General features: G+C 38.1%; 1 protein-coding gene across 9 annotated transcripts in view; it reads left to right on the top strand.

The window, feature by feature from the left end:
• HIVEP2 (HIVEP zinc finger 2) overlaps positions 1-19,524 on the top strand; it is a 275,611-nt gene extending 256,087 nt beyond the window's left edge. For all 9 annotated transcript variants that reach the window (XM_072643485.1, XM_072643484.1, XM_072643482.1 and 6 more), the window contains 4 exons: positions 187-362; positions 2,161-2,262; positions 3,063-3,949; positions 17,061-19,524. In XM_072643485.1, coding sequence (XP_072499586.1) covers positions 187-362; positions 2,161-2,262; positions 3,063-3,949; positions 17,061-17,885 — 1,990 coding nt within the window. In that variant the 3' untranslated portion in view covers positions 17,886-19,524. The remainder of the gene's footprint in view (positions 1-186; positions 363-2,160; positions 2,263-3,062; positions 3,950-17,060) is intronic.
• The last annotated feature ends 457 nt before the right edge of the window (positions 19,525-19,981 follow it).

Genomic DNA, 19,981 nt, shown 5'->3' with positions numbered 1-19,981 from the left:
ATTCTGGTTACTTCATCTCTTTGTTCCCCAAATTTCTGGTTTCACATTATTCATGTGACTCATAAGGAAATATGTGAATGGTTGTATCTAAAAAAGCTTTTTGAAAATTTATAATGTTGCATTTAATTGTTTTATAATATGCTTCCAAATATTTTGAAAACATGTTGGACCTTGTCTTTCCAACAGATATAAGTCAAATGAGGAGTATGTCTATGTTAGGGGACGTGGACGAGGAAAGTACATTTGTGAAGAATGTGGGATTCGCTGTAAGAAGCCCAGCATGCTCAAAAAGCATATCCGCACACATACTGATGTACGGCCTTATGTATGCAAGTTATGTAACTTTGCCTTCAAAACAAAAGGTACATGCATGTTGTTTTTGGAGGAAAAAAATTTGTCTCTGGCTAAATTTCTGAGCTCTCTTTCATTTCCATCTTCCATCAATTATGAGGTGGCTTCGTTTATGAAAGTATGATTCCATGAAATGTCTTCTCCCCCTCAACTAAGTGATCAAAGGATGCATGTGAGACTATGAGACTCCATGAATAACTTGAGCCATAGGTTTAGGGCAGCTATCTGCAAAGGAAGTGGCATGCAAACTGCTTGGGCAAATATGACTTCATGTTAGAAATGTTATGTGGTCTGGGTATAATTGCAGCAAATATCGAAATACTATGGGGAGACAACACATGCGGTGGCATCACAGAAGCAAAGCAGCAATTGAAACAGAAAAGCATGTGCTCATGGTCCTTACAGTGGGTCATTTTCAAGCTTATAAATAATGTACACATCCATAGACTCCCAGGTGGGCCCCTCCATCCACAGTTGCATTAATTATGCATAGGGATTTGATAGCTTGTGTTCACATGTATTTATCAGCAGAGAGAAAATCTTCCATTTACTACTCTGAAACCACAGCTAATGTTATCTCCCGAAATGAGGATTTGCCTTATAAATGCAATTTTTATATTCAGTAAGTAGATTACAGAAAACATTTCACAGAGGAAGCATGGCTGAGTCTATTTCTGCTAATTTTTAAAAAAATATTATGAGAATTTTTCTAACCCCAACATTTTGAACATATAGACAGTAGTAACTGAGACAGTGGTTTTGACTTCACTATAAATGCACTTTGCATTAGCTCTAATGGATCTGACCGCTCACCCCCATAATTTTCAATGGGTTGATTTTAAAATTTGCATACCGGAACAATCTGTGCCACTGCTCATCAATAAGTCAGACAACATGCACCTTGGTGGAGGAACATGTCAGTATACTCCCATGTCCAAAGCTCAGGATTAAAGCTAAGAATTGTGACTCATTCTTCAGGTTTTTCTGATACAAGAATGTTGAAGAATATGCTATTCACCGGAGCTCCCCAAACAATTTCATTTAAAAATTCTTGCTTCTGAGCCACATGCCTAAATCTCTTTCCAGATCTCTCTTCCTCTCTCTCCCTCTTCCTTCCTTTCTCCTTCCCTCTCCCTCCCTCTCCCCCCACCACAGTCTCTTTGTCTTCCTTTCCTTTCCTTCTCTTCTGTTCTCTTCCCTTCCCTTCCTTCCTTCCTTTCTTCTCTTTTCTTCTTTTCCTTCCTTCCTTCCTTCCTTCCTTCCTTCCTTCCTTCCTTCCTTCCTTCCTTCCTTCCTTCCTTCCTTCCTTTCTCCCTCCTATATAGACATATAGGTACCTCATAGCACAGAATTAACAATGCTAACCTTCCCATTAGTCTAGCTGGGGACCTCTTACTAAAGCGATCTAGTTCCCTGAGTTAGCCTATCTATACTTTTTTTGCATTCCTATACACTAAGAAACACCTGAAACTGACCAGACCTCACAGAACATAACATTTTATGAGAGAGAACCCATTACCTCCCAAGGTGGCCCATTCAATTTTTGTTTGCTTGCCTTTAATTCCGTACATGTCTTAAAATCTGGGTCTGTGAGTTAGTAAGAAATATTTGTCTTTTTAGATGCATCCCTCTTTTCTTCCTCATAGTAATATTTTGTTCTGTGTCATTAGACTCTCCAGGACTGAGGCTTGAGACCAGAATGGCTTCTCAAGTTTGGGGGGAAACTGATGTAAATTTATCCCAATTTGAAATTTCCCAAAGATCCTAACATTATTGATCCATTTCTCATCAGTCTCTGTTTTTGTCTAGGAAATCTAACAAAACATATGAAATCTAAAGCACACATGAAAAAATGTCTGGAGTTGGGAGTATCAATGACATCAGTGGATGATACAGAAACTGAAGAAGCAGGTAAGTCAGAGCTTAGCTGATCACCCTTTACACAGTGCAAATGAGTCATCCACACTTGGGCTTTTATGTTTGAGGTGATAAAATTGGTTTAGGTTAAATTTTTTAAAAAATTAATGTTTCACTTTAGTAAACACTAAAAATAGAAGAAATCTGCAACCCATTTTGTTTTGTGAACCCTAATGAAGAGGCATGTATAGCTCTTTGTAGAACTATGGTAAAAAATTTGTGATAACAAAGACAGTGCAAGTCAATGGTTTTCGGAAAAAAAATTGAAAACCATTCTAATTTATTATGTCCTTTACTAAGAACTTGCTCTTAGTTGAACACACTCACTACTGACAAGTGAAATAATTCAAACCTCTTTTGGCCATATGCTTTAGACACAATCCTCTTCTTAATCTGTGTCCCCGGGGATGGGATAGTATCTTACCCCATCCTCAGTATTAGACTACAAGAGATCAACAAACTAGTATTGAGTGCAAGACAGTATTAAGACAGTGTTCCATGGATTCTGGGGAAACAGTGATGTGAAGTTAGTCCCTGCCTTCATAAGGGACTTGCTGTCTAATTAAGGATACAGGACATGCATGAAAAAAGATAATATAGTATAGTATTTTAAGTACTATTTGATGGAGTTGTTAAGATTAGTCCAGAGACCAAGTAATGCATAAATCATCAGAGAAAATAGTCAACCTTGTAGGCAGTGAGAAAGACTTGTAAGAGGTAGTGATTCTGAACTGGGTTTTGACCATGATTGTTATTTCTATCTCATTCTCCACTACCTTTATCAATTATTTCAGAAAACATTGAAGATTTGCACAAGGGAACAGAGAAGAGTAGTATGTCAGGCATTTCGACTGACCACCAGTTTTCAGATGCTGAGGAATCGGATGGTGAGGATGGAGATGATAATGATGATGAGGATGAAGATGATGACGAATTTGATGACCAAGGAGACTTGACACCAAAAACACGATCAAGAAGCACTAGTCCACAGCCTCCCAGATTCTCCTCATTGCCTGTAAATGTTGGGGCTGTACCCCACAGGGCTCCTACTGATGTTTCAATGGGGCATTCCTCACTGATCAGTTATTTAGTTACTTTACCTAGTATTCAGGTTATGACACCAAGTGACTCATGTGAAGATACACAGATGACACAGTATCAGAGATTGTTCCAGAGCAAAAGTACTGATTCAGAGCCAGACAAAGACAGGCTCGATATACCTAGTTGTATGGATGAAGAGTACATGCTTTCTTCAGAACCTAGCTCCTCTCCTAGGGAATTTTCTCCCTCGAGCCGACAGTCTTCTCCAGGATATGATTCTTCACCCTGTCGAGATAATTCACCAAATAGGTATTTAATGCCCAAAGGGGATTTATCACCCAGAAGACATTTGTCACCAAGGAGGGATCTTTCGCCCATGAGACATCTTTCACCCAGAAAAGAAGCTGCATTGAGGAGAGAGATATCATCTAGAGATGTTTCACCAAGGCGCCATCTGTCACCAAGGAGGCCCTTGTCACCTGGGAAAGATATAGTGGGTAGAAGAGATCTCTCACCCAGAAGAGAGAGAAGATATATGACCACCATTAGAGCACCATCACCCAGAAGGGCTTTATATCATAATCCACCATTGTCCATGGGGCCGTATTTGCAATCCGAGCCAGTTTTGTTGGGACCTACTGTAAGTATGAAATGTATATATATATTTTTAATGTACATAGAAGAACTGGAACGTTGGAGCCCCTCTATAACAAGCCATTGTAATGTGGAATTCATGATAGCGTAAGGATGTCTTAGGGCAGATGGGTGAAGTTAGGTACTGAAAGTCACTGGAGAAACATCTTAAAAGCCATTTAAAGGACAATACATACTCATATAAGTAGATACAAATTATATTCTTTGTAAATACACTAACAAATTGTTATAACAAAGGCTTATAGTGTTATAGCAGGGCTCCAGTGTGGTTTTATTTAGTAATGTTTGGAGATTTTTCTAACTAATTCCTAAATTTTATTTATTAGTAAAATGTATTAAACTAGGATACGAAACACTTAAAAAAAAAAAAAAAGAAAGGAGCTTTAGAACTTTATTTGAACTCGTAATAGTATGGAATTTATGTAAATCTTACCTAGGTGGAGGATTGTGTCTAAGTCTCACACCTTGATGTCATGATTTAAAAATCCACCAACAACCTTAACCACAGGTGAATGGATATTCAAAGTGAGATCGGAGAGGGGAGAAAAAAAATGTGCATGTTAATTGTGATGAACATGTCTGTGTGTGCGTGAATGTACGTAATGTGTGTGTGTGGGTGTGTGTGTATGTAAGGCATAAAAATAGGTCACTTTGGTGACCTACATCTGTTTTTTTTTCTCTTCCTCTTCTTACTGCTTCCAGTCACTTAATGAAGTTGGTCAAAATAAAGAAATGGAAAAAGGGGTAACCTCAAAGATATGTATAAAGCTAGAAGATGCTAGTAGAAGGAGGGAAAAAACTGGGGATAAAAATTAGGATAAACTAGGATAAAACTAGGGATAAAAAAATGAAGAGATAAAGCTAGTAGAACTAGAGAAAAGTTTTTAGACTTATTATATGATAAGTACTGGGCAGATAGGTGGTGAAGTGAATAGAGTGCTGGACTTGGACTCAGGAAGTCTCATCTTCCTGAGTTCAAATTTGGCGTCATATGTTTTCTAGCTGTGTGACCCCAGGCAAGTCACTTAACCCTGTTTGCCTCAGTTTCTTCATCTGTAAAATGATTTGGAGAAGGAAATGACAAATGACTTCATTGTCTTTGCCAAGAAAACCCCAAATAGGGACGTGACGTAATAAGCTTTTATTAAGTGTCTACTATGTGAGAGTCACTGTGCAAAGTTCTAGGAATACAGACACAGAAATTCAACAATCCCTGTCCTGAGGAGCTTGGATGCTGTGGTGGAGGAGCGAGGGTGGGGAGAAGGACAGCACACAATCATATAAGTAAATACAAAATATATTCGAAGTAAATGCACTAGCAAATCATGTTGCAGGGAGAGAGGAAGAGAATAAGTATTTATTAAGCACCTGCTGTATACCAAGCATTAGGCTAGATACTGTACAAATATTAAAACATTTGATATAACAATCCTGTTATGTGGGTGCTATTATAAATTTATCCCCATTTTATAATTGAGGAAACTGAGGCAGACAAGTTCAGTGGCTTGCCCAAGGTCACACAGCTGTTAGGTTTCTGAGGCCAGATCTGAACCAAGGTTTTCCTGTATCTAGGTCTAGTGCTGTATCCATTGCATTATGTAGCTGCCTGTATCACATCAACATATTTAATAAACCCTTATTAACTGACTGGCTAACATTGATACAAAGAAATATAACACTAATAAGGATTTACTTGTATATACGATATAAAGCATATTCTAAAAAGGCCTCCCTATTTCTATCTCACTTTTGGCATTAGAAATATTATCTCTGCTCTTTGGTTAAGGGTTTTCCTAATAATAATAATGCTGTCATGATAAACCCTACACACTTTGTGTAAACAAGAGGAACTGCTCCTTTTTAGTTTGCTGGTTAAGAATGCACCATTTTTTCCCTGTCTCTACCCTTTATTGTACACAATTCTCCTGCTTTCTTGTCAATTAAGAACATAGTCATTATCATGCAAAGGTATACAGTGTGGGGAAACAATGGCCCAGCCACCAATTCTCGCACATAACTGCTCCACGGATGGGTTTCATCCACTCTCTGCCTTCTTCCTCACCATCAGTACAAGTTTCCTCTTTTGGTGAGTTTGAACAATGTCATTTCTAAACTTGAGGAACCAAGTACCTGGTGCATACATGCTTCTCCCTGCTGTATCCTGACATGAACATAATCTTCCCCGTTTGTATAATATGCAGTTGTTGCAGAAAAAAGCCATGGCAACCGAGCCATCGTTTGTGATTGGCGAATTAGACAGCCCGAGCCAAGCATTTTGGCAACACTAAGTAGGAAGGTGGGAACTTCAGCAATTGACGCTGTGGCAGTGTGAATAGAGAGCTATAAATTCCCAGAAGTGCCTGATACAGTATCTGGTGTCTAAGATGCTTTCCTGGGTACAGTGGAGATTCCTAGAGGTGTAATGATTCTGGTAGAAGTGTGTGTGAGACATAGCTCACCATGAGCATTGTGACAGTTCCTGTTATAACATTTACCCCATGCATACTTATTGTCGTATTTATGACATGTCAAACCAATTTCAATAAAATGTGATTTTTAAAAAGCATGCCTTTTGTGCAAGTACACTGTGATTAGTACAAATAGTGGCAACCCACAGCCATCTTGGGCAAAGGAATGGAGGGGGTGGATAAAGAGAGTTCATCTAATTTTTGGATGCATGCCCAGAAAACTGTCATTGGAAATAGGGTAGTTTTATTAGTCATTGAGTTTGCGCCAAAATCATTTCAAAAAATACTAGCTCATCCTTGACTACAGTTTAAAATCATGCGGAATGCAGTTGCAAAAGATTAAAATTTGAGAAACACATTCTGATTCTCAGACTTCGCATCATTCCCTTAAACAGGAACATTTGACCCTCCCTGCACACCTTTGACTTCTCTAGGGGATGAGGAATAACAGTCAGTAATTGCCCTTTATGTTACTTTTTTTTTTTTGGCATGCTTCTGAGAGAAGAAAAAGAAAGATTTTCTCCCTTCTGTGACTGAGAAGACAATACTTGCTCAATGTAATAGAATAGAATTTGCAGTAGAGGGAGATTTGTTTCCCCTGTGATATACCTCATGTAGTTAAATGTCTCCACTATCCACTCCCCAAGAAAAAGAAACCAAATACTTAAGACATGATTAAGGGTACCAGTAGTATTTAATATTGTTTAACATATTTGTGTACCTACAACATGCTGGTAACAGTATAAAACGTAGGTACTATAGGTGGTACCTTTTCAGTAGAATGTAAACTTTAGGATGGTAGGGACCATCTCATTTTTTCCCTTTGTATTCTCAGAATCTGAAACAGTGCCTGGCACATCAAAGGCACTAAACAGATACCTATTGATTAACTAATTAGTTTTAACTGGCACAACCAAAGTCCCTAGCAAAAGTCAGAATTTTGTTAGAATTGCCCTTCCTTGTTAGATTTAATTTTAGGAGAATATCTCTTACAATGTCTCTTACAAAACTTCCATCATCTCTTTTCCCTCAAAAAAAAAAAAAAAACCAAAACATATTTCTTCTTCCATTTAGATGCTTTCTGTGTAAATAGATAATTTGCAAGGGGTGGGAGTAATTTGCTTCAATTCTCAAAATAGAACAGTCAGATTTTTCTATGCAGTGCAGAAACATGCTAAGAGCTATGTAAAATTTTGCTTGAGTCTCATTAGCCCGAGACTTTTACCATGAGGTTTATGTTTGTACAAGTCAAATGAGCTGGAAAGACTTGCCAAGATTGAACTCAGTGATACAGTTTATATCCTGAAGATGTCTATGGCCCAGAGAATATTATGAGTTTTTATGATTATAATAACTTATAATCATAAGGTATGTTTGATAAGTTATATAATCTGAAATCTATACTTCTTAGCTGGGAGACTACTAGTACTATTGGAAAACAACCTGTCATTCTTGCATACTAAGCACCATATGTGACATAGAGTGTTGGGTCAAAAGAGAATGGCCAGTTCTTCCCTTAGAATAAAAGAAACTTGGTCATGTGGGACGGAGTAGAAATATTTTGAAATTGTGAATAGTAAGCACTTTGTTGCACATTTGTATAAAAATACGATGCCTGTATTTCATACGAACAGAATTTTCTCCTGATTATAGAAATATAGTAGCAAAGGATGGCAGAACAGCTTTTTGGATAGAGAACCAGCCTTGAAGTTGGGAAAAACTCGTTCTTCTATCTGACATGTATAGGCTAAGTGACACTGAGGTTATCGTTTCACTTCTTAGTGCCCCAGGCAACTTTTTAAGAAAGGGGTTGCAAATCTTCATCCGTGAAGGGAGTTCCTAGAATTGGAGCTTTCTACCTTGATGAAAGAAGAGGTTCTAAGCAAACTCTACCCCGAAAACATTCATTTTGACATGAATAGGTTTCACATTGTTATCTTTTGTAGCTTATGTAGCTCATTGTGTCTGAAGTACAGTCCAGCAAATTGCATTAAGTAGTTTTATTTATGTATCTTAAAGGCTTCCCCTCATCATCCTTTCAATACCCTTCTTCACCCCACCACACACACACACATACACACACACATACACACACACGCACATACACATTTTCACTGAAGGTGATGCTATGGAATTTTATTTTTTGCTATAACATTTTTTAACTTAAAATCACAAGCCCCAAGTTCAAGTGTAGTTTAATGTATGTATGACAGTGGACAAGTCTTAACTCTCTGGGTCTTAGGTGCCTTAAGGAAATGAAGAAAAATGAGAGAAATTGGGCTAAGATGTCCCCCAGCACCTCTTCTAGCCCTGCATCTTTATGTGTGCATTTTAATGTAGACAGTAATGGCAGAAACAGTACTTGAGAATTCCAGTAGCCATTTTGTGTGTGTGTGTGTGTGTGAGTGAGTGAAAAATCACAGTATTAAAAGTCCATGATGACAGTAGTTCCATGAATATATTAACCACATAACAAGAATTCACGTAGCAACAGTGCATTGTCACCTTCATAAGGGATCAATGAAATCTTGAATATTATTCTGACTCTGAAGCTATATATGCCCAGTGGTCTGATCCAGAGCTATTTCAACACAGATTAAATCTAGTGATGTATCAAGACCACCTTTGCACTTCTCAAGTCCAGTAGCATCTCTCTCATTTTTCAGTATTTTTCAAAGATCACAAACAGCGGATCAGCAATCATATCCACAAGGTATTATAGTACCCTTGGATGGAATTTGCCTGGACTTGGTGATTGAAATTCATCTCAGGATTCTCTCAGCATCTCTCCGTACTTGGCTAGGATTTCAGTTCCCTAGTAGTTATTTTTATTATTTGCTTCCCAGTCTGATAATCATTTTTCTTGGCATTAAAAATGACAGCTAAGTCCTCAGTTAATGTAGTGACACAATTTTAGGTTTGAAAGTGTTTTCAGAGCAGTACAACTCATACCACAAAAGAAGTTCTGTTGTAATACTGTATATCAAAGGCCTCTAATGAAGAGGTTTCTTACTTCCCAAGGTAGCCCATCACATTTTCACTATCTGCTCTTTTGTACATATCTTTAAATATGTATCTTTTCTTCTTCATTTTTTTGCATGTCCTGAGAATTTAAATCTTGAGGGTTTCTTTTACCTGTCATGTAAACTTCATTTGTTCAAATTTAGGCCAAGGAATCCTCTCTATGTTTCCTCAGAATACTTTAAAATCTGTTCTCCTTAAGTCTAGTGCACAAATCAGGAGGGATGAAGGATGGACAGAAGGATGAATGGAAGTGCCCAGTTACATACAGAACCCTTGAAGTGGTTAGGAGGAGAATTTCTTCTAACACGATTTAATGGTTCTGTTGTTAGGATTTCTCAGATGTGATCACTGGAGAGACAAAACTTCAATTCTATTATTTAAAAATTTCTTATTTCCTATGTGAAAACTATGTGTTCTATGTGAACAGGTATTTTTATCTTTTCAAAGAAGATTAAAGCAAAATTTCATTAAATCTTTACTGTCTGCAGTATCCAAGATTTGCCAGAAACTTTCTAATGGAATCTTAGTAAATTCCATCCTATTCAGTGCCTCCTTGACTTAATCTTCACCTTCTTGCTTTTCCTATTTGTCCACCCCAAATGTCCAGATGGACTATTTGTGTCTGATCTGTGGTGGAGCATTCTGAGCTCCCATTGGTCTGATTAACCACAGTCTGACACATCTTAACTCTAATATAGTAATGTGATTTTGGTCTTCTTTGTGAACAAAGGACAACAAGCAGCCGTGTGGTCACTAACTCAACTCCTTCAAGTTGTTCTCCTCTGAACTCCACATGGTGAACATATTTGTGAGTCTCTAGTAAAAGAAGCCACCCGATAAATAATACCAAATAGAAAAAAAAAATTTTTTTTGCTATGACTTTAAATTCAGTGAGCAAATATTGCATGCCAAGCACTGTGTCAGGTGCTGGAGACAAAATGAAAACAGACTCTGCCTTTAAGGAACTGGCATTCTGATGGCAGTCCTTAAAGTCCCATGTCTGAAAGGGAATGCATTGTCCATCTGTCTCTAAGCACTTCTGCTATAGCTGTCACTATTCTACCAATTGAATAGGCCAGTTGACAAAGGAACTTTTCCTTTTCTAAATCAGCAGTGCCTTGCTATGGTTCTTTTTTCTTATAGAATTTAAATTCTCCTTTCTTCATCAAAATTTTCTCCACGGTCTTTTTTAGGCTTACGAGATCCTTGTGATTACAGGTTTGGTGATCTAATGTCACTCCACCCACACTTCCATTGATTTGTATCCCAGTGAATAAAGTACAGTACTGTGCATGGTAAAAATGGGGGATGAGGGGAGGATAAGGTAGCAGAGATAATGAATCATTAACTGTTCTTCAACCCATCTCCCTGTATTGTTTTATGCTTTCATTTTTAAAGTGTTAACATGATTGGGAAGGACATTAATGGTTCAAAACATGCAAAATCCTTTGAATTATAGAAAATGAAGGATCCCTGAAATATCCCAGAAATCCTTCCTTTTCCATGTACCTGGATGAATGTGGCTGTTTCCCAATGAGCATCTGGAATAGTGATTTGATCTCTCTAACTTGAATACTTGAATAAAGATGGCTAATTCCATTATTCTTTTGGAGGGATACTCCCCTGACATAACAAGTCTCAGAAGTAAAATTCTGATGATACATGACATCATCCCTACTTAGCATGCCATGTTGAGCGAATATTTTCAAAGGTCAAAACTGGGAAACTATAATTTCATTTGCTAGTCTCATCCTTTTTCCCACCTCCTTAAAATGAGTGTTCCTTGAAGGATCTGTCCTTGGCCCTCTCTTTTCCTCTCTTTCTACCTTCTCTCCCTTATCAGTCACATTCAAACGTATGACCTTGTTTTGACTTTTACATAGGCTGCCCCATCTCTATCTCCAGCCCCAGTTTCTTTTCCATTTATATCTCCAGCCATCCATAAAACATCTGTATTAGCTTTCAAACTCCTTGTGAGTAGAGATTATTTTTTGCCTCTCTTTGTATCCTTAACACAGTGCCTGATACATAGTAGAAACTTAATAAATATTTACTGATTGATTGATCTCCACCTGGATGTTTTACATCAAGGACATGCTTAGTCTAAAACAACTTTTGCTACATTTTTCCCAAAACCTACTCACTTTGACTTCACTGTTTCTGGAAGAAGTGTCACTATTCTCCTCTTATTGGATCATAGATTAAGAACTCAAAGGGACCTTTAAGGCCACGATTCCAGTCTCCTCACTTTATAGATCAGGAAATGGTGACTAAAGGAAGTTTAGGGTCTTACCCAGGGTTGTGCAACTAGTCATTGTCTGAGGCAAAACCTCAGCTCAGATCTTCTTAACTCTGAGTGCAGTGCCCAACCCACTGTCCCCACCTCATTGCCTTTTCAAAATCTTGTTCAGAAACTTCCTTGTTAAAAAAACAAAAACCAACCAAATAAAAAAAACTTGGTGTTTTTGATTTCTTCCTTTCAGTCAGTCAGTTGGCAAATCACATTGATTTTGCCCCAACAATATCTCCTATAAACATCCCCCTTCTCTTTTCCCACTACTAGCACACTGTTACAAGTCCTCTTTAATGTTCATTAGACTATTATGGTAGCTTCCTGACAAGTGTTCCTACCTCCACTGTCTCTGACCCTGAACTGCTGTCAAACATATTTGCCTTATGCAGAAATATGGTCTTGTTACTTCTGTCTTCAAAAACCTTCCTAGGCTCCCTAGTTCTTGCTGAGTGAAGGTTATAGAATTTTAAAGCTGGAATCTGTCTTAGAGATCATCTAGTTCTACTGCCTTATTTTACAGGTGAGAAACTGAGGCCCTGAGATATGTAGGGGGCAGCTAGGTGATGCAGTGGATAGAGTGCTGGGCTTAGAGTCAGGAAGACTCAACTTCCTGAGTTCAAATCTGGCCACAGATGCTACCTAGCTGTGTGACCCTGGACAAGTCACTTAATCCTGCTTGCTACAGTTTCCTTATCTGTAAAATGAGCTGGAGAAGGAAATGACAAACCACTCTAGTATCTTTGCCAAGAAAACCCCAGATGGGGTCACAAAGACTTAGACATGACTGAAATGAGTGAACAACAAAAGATGTAGTAGCCTAGGATCCCTGAGGTAGCAGTGGCATTGAGAGATCCTGAATCCAGGAGTTTTGATACCAACTAATGCTTGTATGTAATACTTCCTCCAGTGCCTTCTCTTGCTCTTCAAGGCTTTCCACAAACTAGCACTGCCCAGCTTTTTGAGAATTCTGTGTGTCATACTCTACATATTTTACATATAGGGAAGAACATTTTAATAGGCAAATAGCATTATTTTTACAAACAATAATCTTGACCTCCCAGATCTCCTGAAATGGTCTGGGACTGTCAGGAGTCCATGGACCACACTTAGAAAACTACTACTTGCTCCAAACAGAAGTACTCATCATCCTCTATTAATGTTCAGTTTTTGTGTCTCTTTGTTGTTACTCACTCTGCTCTTCCTGCTTCCCGCAGGAATCAATTCAAATCTGACTTTCTGTGAGAGTCCTCCCTTATTTCTTGCAACTGCTAATCCCTTCCCTCAGGCTACCTTCCACCCATTCCACATTTGTCTTTGTACGCACCTAATTATGTTTGTCTCCCACATTAGAATGTGAACTTCTTAAAGGCAGGGTTACTTTTGCTTTTCTGTTTCTCCAGTGCTTAGCACACTCCCTGGAAATCTGTTACTCAGTTGAGTCTCACTCTTCCTGATCGATGGACAAAGTTCATGGGGTTTCTTGACAAAGATACTAGAGTGGTTTGCTGTTTCCTTCTCCAGGGTGTCCCCATTTTACAAATGAGGAACTGAAGCAAATAGGGGTTAAATAACTTGTCCAGAGTCACACATCTAGTAAGTGTTTGAGCCAGATTTGAATGAGACCTTCCAGGTCCCATGTTCAACCCACTGCACCATCTAGCTGCTTGGAATATAGTAAATGCTTCATAAATCCTTGTTGACTGGTTCATTGACCACGTCCCCTTCATCTGTCAAATCTCTGCTCAGTTTTTTATAACTTACTTTAAAATCTCCTGTCTTTGTTAATCCTTTCTTGCTATCATAATTGAAACTGACCTTCCTTCAGAAGACTTCACATAGTACTTTGCTCATATTTCTCATGCACTCATATATTCCTTTGTATTATAATTAATTTTATATTTTCATAATCCCCAAGTAGGTTGTAAGTTCCATGAGGGTAGAGAATATCTTATCTAATTTTTTAAAATTTCTCCCATTCTTTTATATACTGCTTACACACAGTAGATGCTTAATAAATATTTGCTGGATTGAATCTAATTCAAGTTTTAGTCTGGGATTTCAAGTACCACTAGTGGAAAGAGCACTGAAATTGGAGTCAGGAGCCCAGAGTTCAGATCCTGACTCTGCCATTTAACAGCTGTGTCATGCTAGGCAAGTCATTATTAATGAGTTGATAAACGCATAGATGCCCTGCTTCTCACATTTGCAGATTACACAAATGTAAGAAAGGACAGCTGTATCTTAGATTCCATAGTAAAAATCAAAAAGATCTTACTTCATTAAAAAATCAGCTGATAAATGCAAAGTCTTACAATTTGGATTTTCAAAAATTCAACTTCTTAAATACAAGTTAATAATGATGATGATAATAGCAGTAAGTAGCATTTTTATAGCATTTTAAGGTTTGAAAAACACTTTACAAATACTAATTCATTTTCTCCTCATGACAACCCTGGGAGGTAGGTGCTTTTTTTATCCCTGTTTTATAGATAACGAAACTGAGGTAAATAGAGATTTCTGTGACTTGCCAAGGGTCACATAGTCAATAAGTGCCTGAGGAAGTATTTGAGCTCAGATTTTCCTGGCTCCAAGTCCAGCATTTTATCCACTGTACTATCTGTGTGCCATGGAAGAGATGGTATTCCTGAAAAGGATTTGGAGATTTTAGTGAATAAGATACATAAAAGGTAACAGTGTGTGACATGGTACCCAGAAAACATTCACATGATATTAAGCAGCATTAAGAGAGTCCTGGAATAGGGATGTCATGGCCTTACTGTACTTTGTGGTTTGGTTATTTTTCAATCATATCTGACTCATTGTGACCCCATTTGGGGTTTTCTTCGCAAAGATACTGGAGTGGTTTGCCATTTCTTTCTCCAGTTCATTTGACAAATGAGGAAATTGAGGTAAACAGGATTAAGTGACTTGCCCAGGGTGACACAGCTAGTAAGAGTCTGAAGCCAGATTTAAACTCAGGAAGATGACATTTCCTGACTCCATTTCCTGACTGTATCGTGCCACCTCACTACCGTCTACTGTACTTGACCCTTATCAAATCATACTTGGGTTATTGTGCTCAGTTCTGGGGTGCCACATTTTAGAAAGGATACTGAGAAGCTGGAGATTATCTAGCAAAGAGAAAGCAACCAGAATGGTAAAGGGCATTAAGATGATTCCGTATCTAATCTATTCAAGCAGGCACTTATTAAGTATCTGCCTTGTGTTAGGCACTATACGAGGCAGTGAGATACAAAGACGAAACAAAAAAACAGTGCCTACCCTCAAGGAGCTTAATGTGGAACTGAACATGTTTACTCTGAAGAAGAGAAGACTTGGGCTGAGGGTGGTTGATAATTGTATTCAAGTGTCTGAAAGGCTGTCATGAGGAAGATATTAGTCTTAATTTATTTAGATTCAGAGGGCAGAACTGGGAGTGATGGTTGGAAGTTATAAAGAAGTAGGTATAGGCTAGATAAATGGAAAAGAGCTTTCATGCTTAGAGCTAAACCAAAATGGAGTGGGATGTGTTGGGAAGTAATAGGATCCTCTTCACTTTTCTTCACTGGTGTCCAACTCTTTGTGACCCCATTTGCAGTTTTCTTGGCAAAGATAGTGGAGTGGTTTGCCATTTCCTTCTCCAGATAATTTTACAGGTGAAGAAATTGAGGCAAACAGAGCAAGGTGACTTGTCTAAGGTCACACAGCTAGTAAGTGTCTGAGGCCAGATTTGAACTCAGGAAGTTGAGTTTTCCTGATTCCAGGTTCAACACTCTATCTATTAGCTGCACCTCTACTTCCCTATACATCTTCAGTTAAAATCTGAATATCTATTTAAGTATGTTGAATTATAGAGACAATTCTTTTCCAGGGGTGGGTTGGACAGCTGGGTGACATTGTAGGGAATGGACTTGGAATTGAGGAAGACCCAAGTTCAGATTCTGCTTTAGAGACTTACTAGCTATGTGTTCCTGGTCAAGTCACTTAACTTCTTTCTGTTTCAGTTTTCTTATCTGAAAAATGGGCGTAATTGAAAGCACCTATCTCACAGGGTTATTAGGAGGATCAAATAAGTTTGTGTGTGTGTATGTGTGTGTGTGTGTGTGTGTGTGTGTGTCTTTCCTGACTGCACTGCTAGCTGTTATTCTGTTATTTGTCATCATGGCCTCTGAGGTCTTTTTGTGATTTGTTTTTTATTCTGTGAAGTCATTTCCCTTCTCTGAGGCTCACTTTCCTTATCTATAAAATAGAAATAACAATATTTGAGTTACCAACCTCACAAGACAGCTGAATGAAATACTATGTAAACTTGAAAGCTCTTTATAAACATAATTTTTTATTATGATTATTGCCAATAATAATAATGTCCACCAAATGTCAAATTAGAACAAAAGGTGTAAAAAGGACCCCTTATGGTCTATAAAGCAATGTTCAAATTCAACAACTATCTTATAAAAGGAAGAATTTAGACTGTCCAAATAAAATGTCTCATTTGTAGTTGCTAACTTCAGCTTACCAAGTTGTGACTTGGAAATGTGTTAGGATAATTACTGCTACAGAAGATAGCAGTTCTTGTAGCCGAAGCAGCCATCCCTATTGTGTCTTAGCGTCCTCTCATGAGATCTCACATCCAGATCTGAGTTCAAGATGAAAGGGCTTTCAGAAAAGAGATTTACAGAGACCATTTCCTGAGGTCAGAAGCAGCATATTGATAGAACCAACTTGTTCTTGATACTTGACACTTGCTCTGTGGAAAACTCAAAGACGCCAATCTCTGCGGCTGTCAATCCAGTCACATTCGTCAACACTTTTTGAAAATGAAAAGCATAAAATAAAATCTGCCCAGTGTATGAACAGACGGTGAACTTTTTATTTCTACAAGATTTGGATAAGGTTTTATGTAGTTGAATCCTAGTTAGTTTTTTTTGAAGAGAAGAAAAAACTGTTAATATTTTAAAATTGGTAAGTGCTTTTGTGACAATTATATATGTATGTACAATGTTGCAGCATTGTACATACATTTTACATGTATATTAAATATTATTTCTAATATAAAACATTGTACACACGTATGTTTAGTGGACTATATACTGAATGTATTGCCACATGGCTGGTTTTTAAAAAACAAAGTTTTTCTGAGGTTTAACACTGTTGGAATAAGTGACAAAAGCGATTTGCAAAATGAAAAGCCATGGAAAGGAATAAGTAGATTTGGAGCATCCTTGAAAAATGCTCAGGTTTGAAATAGCCCCTCAGTATCATTGTGAACAGAATGCCAGGTTTTGAAATTTCTATTCTGTTTCTCTTTGCAGAATTTACGAAGAGGATTACCTCAGGTTCCCTATTTCAGTCTCTACGGGGACAGAGAAGGTGCTCATGAACAGCGGGGTTCTAGCCTTTTCCCTGAAGGTCCTAATGACTATGTCTTCAGTCATCTTCCACTCCACTCTCAGCAACAAGTGCGAGCTCCTATCCCCATGAGGCCCATTGGTGGGATCCAAATGGTCCACTCCATACCCACGGCCATTTCAGGTTTACATGCTCCACCCACAATGCCTCTACCAGTGGAGGGCACTGAGGAAAAGCAAAGAGCTGCAGCTGAGACCATTGTTAGAGAACCCTTCAACATCTCCCAGCCTCATGAGAAACGTTCTTCTCACGCCTTGCACTCGTCTGGTCCACCCAGCACATCCTCTTCCCCCCTACTCCTGCTGAAACAGAGCACTTCAGAAGACAGTCCAAATGCCACAGAGAAGGAACAGGAGGAGCACATACAGACTTGTACAAAAGCCATTGCCTCTCTCCGCATTGCCACAGAAGAGGCCAGTCTGCTTGGGGCAGATCAGTCGTCGAAGGCGCTGGAGCCTCATCAGAAACCCTCAGAAAGTGCACATTTGAGCATTAGACACTTTAGTGGACCTGAGCCAGGGCAGCCCTGTACCTCAGCCACCCACCCTGACTTGCACGATGGTCAAAAGGACAACTTTGGTACATCACAGACTGAATTAGCTCATTCCACATTTTACAGTAAGAGTTGTGTGGATGTCCAACAGTTAGGTTTTCATAGCCGAAAGGAATTACCTTCAAGCACACAGGAAGGCAAAGATCCCGCATCAGAAAAGAGTCAACTACATTGATCGGAGATGCATGGAGACTTTCACCCATACATTTACCCGTTACTTTTCTTTTTGTTTTTCTAGAGATAGAAGTAATCAAGTTTATAGCATGCCTGTCCTAAGTTACAGTAGTTTGCTATTATATATACTTTTGTTATATCAAAAAAATTAGTTAAAACAACGAGTCATCATGAGCCTGACCAAAACAAAATTTGAAATTCTCCTTTTGGGTCTGGTACTTTTAAATTGTACAGATGTTTGTGCCTTTTCTTTACTTTGCTTATATTCTTATAAGCATTTTTTAGCAGTAATTTGTACATATTTTAGAATTTGTGTATCTGCTTTGTAATAAATGTAATTTCTTTCCTTTTTTGGACACTTGGATCTAAACGATGTAAAGCCAAAACAGCATCAATATATATGTGAGGTTGCACTAAAACATATTTTTATATGATTAAAATTGAACAGCTTTTATGTACAGCTCCAATTCTGTAATACTAATATTTATTTACTTTGTTTCATAAATTGTACATTTTTTCTTAATGTTGTGGATTGCTTTTCTATGTGAAGCATGGGATTTACTGTTGCGTAATTAGAACAAACTGTATATTGTAAACAAGATATTTAAATTAGAGTATCTTATCTTATTCTGCACTCACGCATTAGTTTAACAAAAAGATAAAGGATGTATCTGTCAGTTCTTAACTCTTGTATTTTTTTTTGTCTCTTGTTTGCTGGATTGACGATAACTTAAGTGCTGATTGTGATTTTAAACTGATAGTACCGTAAAGCATTAAAGTAAAACAATGTGCTATTGTGAGTTTTTTCAAAGCTTTATAAATCAGTTATAAATATATTAAAAAGTATTTGGTCTTATGTGAACATGTTGATCTATATACTCATCTAAAATATGGGAAAACATTCCGCCCCATGTAAATATGTACAAGTGCATCACTGGTACAATTTTATGGAACTCAGTTGGACACTAGGTTGCCAGATACCTATATATGGGAGTGTCTTTAAAAATTAAAGGGACAAAGCACATCCGACTGTGTAGAACTTGGTTATCGGCCGGCCCGGTGGCGTGGCATAGCAGTGCTGTGCATTGCCAATGGAGAATACCTGAGCTCAGAAGTTGCCATGGTTCTTGCTGCACAAGTTGGCGAGTGGAACTCAGGCACCTTATAGACACGTCATACATGAACTCTGAAGGGTGGGTGTGGAGGCAGGAAGGGTCATGGAGGCCTGCTCACCAGCCCCCTCCTCATTCCTGTTAGTCTGTCCACAGAGTAAATAATTGGGTTGGCTTTTGGGGAGGTCACTTTACCCTCTGGATTAGGGGAAGAGTGTCAGTGTCCTGCCTTTCTGATAGGGGAAGAGAGTTAATGGAAAGAGAACATAGGGCCTGAAGAATGCGATGACATATAGAGAGGGAATCATTCCGAATGGTTTTCAGTTAGGAAGGTGTGAAAGTAGAGAGAACTTTGGCTTATAGGTTTGGAGAAGTGGAAGAAGCAGGAAAGAGTACAACGATACAAAAACACAATCTGGGTTATCTTTGTTCTATTTTAGTGGATTATAATTCTGTGAAACCAAGTTTGTATATTGAATTACATTAAGGAGTGTTCTTTAAAAAGAAATAAATATACAATTACATGCATGAGGTGTCTAGTTTTCATGTGTTGTTTTGTTTTTTAATTTCCAAATTTGGTTTCTGATGAACCTTTAGTGCTATAGTATGCCAACCCATTTGCTAGGTCCTGCCATTTCTGGGAAGTGGTAGACATATATGCTTGAACTCATCAGGATAAGGGTTCTCCTTTTGGCTATCTGCCAAATGGCATGTGAATAGCACTACTCTTTTAGAAATAAAAATTTTGAGTCTATACTTAATAGTATTTGAGTTTATCCTTGCCAGTATTCTAGCTTATTGTGATAAAGGTCCTATCCCTAAAATGGAATTGCCATAAATTAATTCATCCAAGGTTGAAGAGAAAGATGGTTTTATTTACTTTTGAGATACCTATAGTTTATCAGTAAATGCCAAAGGAGTTAAAGATAAAAGGAACCTTTCTCTTTTTCTCTTACAGCCCTATCATCTTCCAAATTTCACATGT

The sequence above is a fragment of the Notamacropus eugenii genome, chromosome 2, assembly GCF_028372415.1.
Source record: "Notamacropus eugenii isolate mMacEug1 chromosome 2, mMacEug1.pri_v2, whole genome shotgun sequence".
Lineage (NCBI taxonomy): Eukaryota > Metazoa > Chordata > Mammalia > Diprotodontia > Macropodidae > Notamacropus > Notamacropus eugenii.
This window is presented reverse-complemented; position numbering and strand designations above follow the sequence as displayed.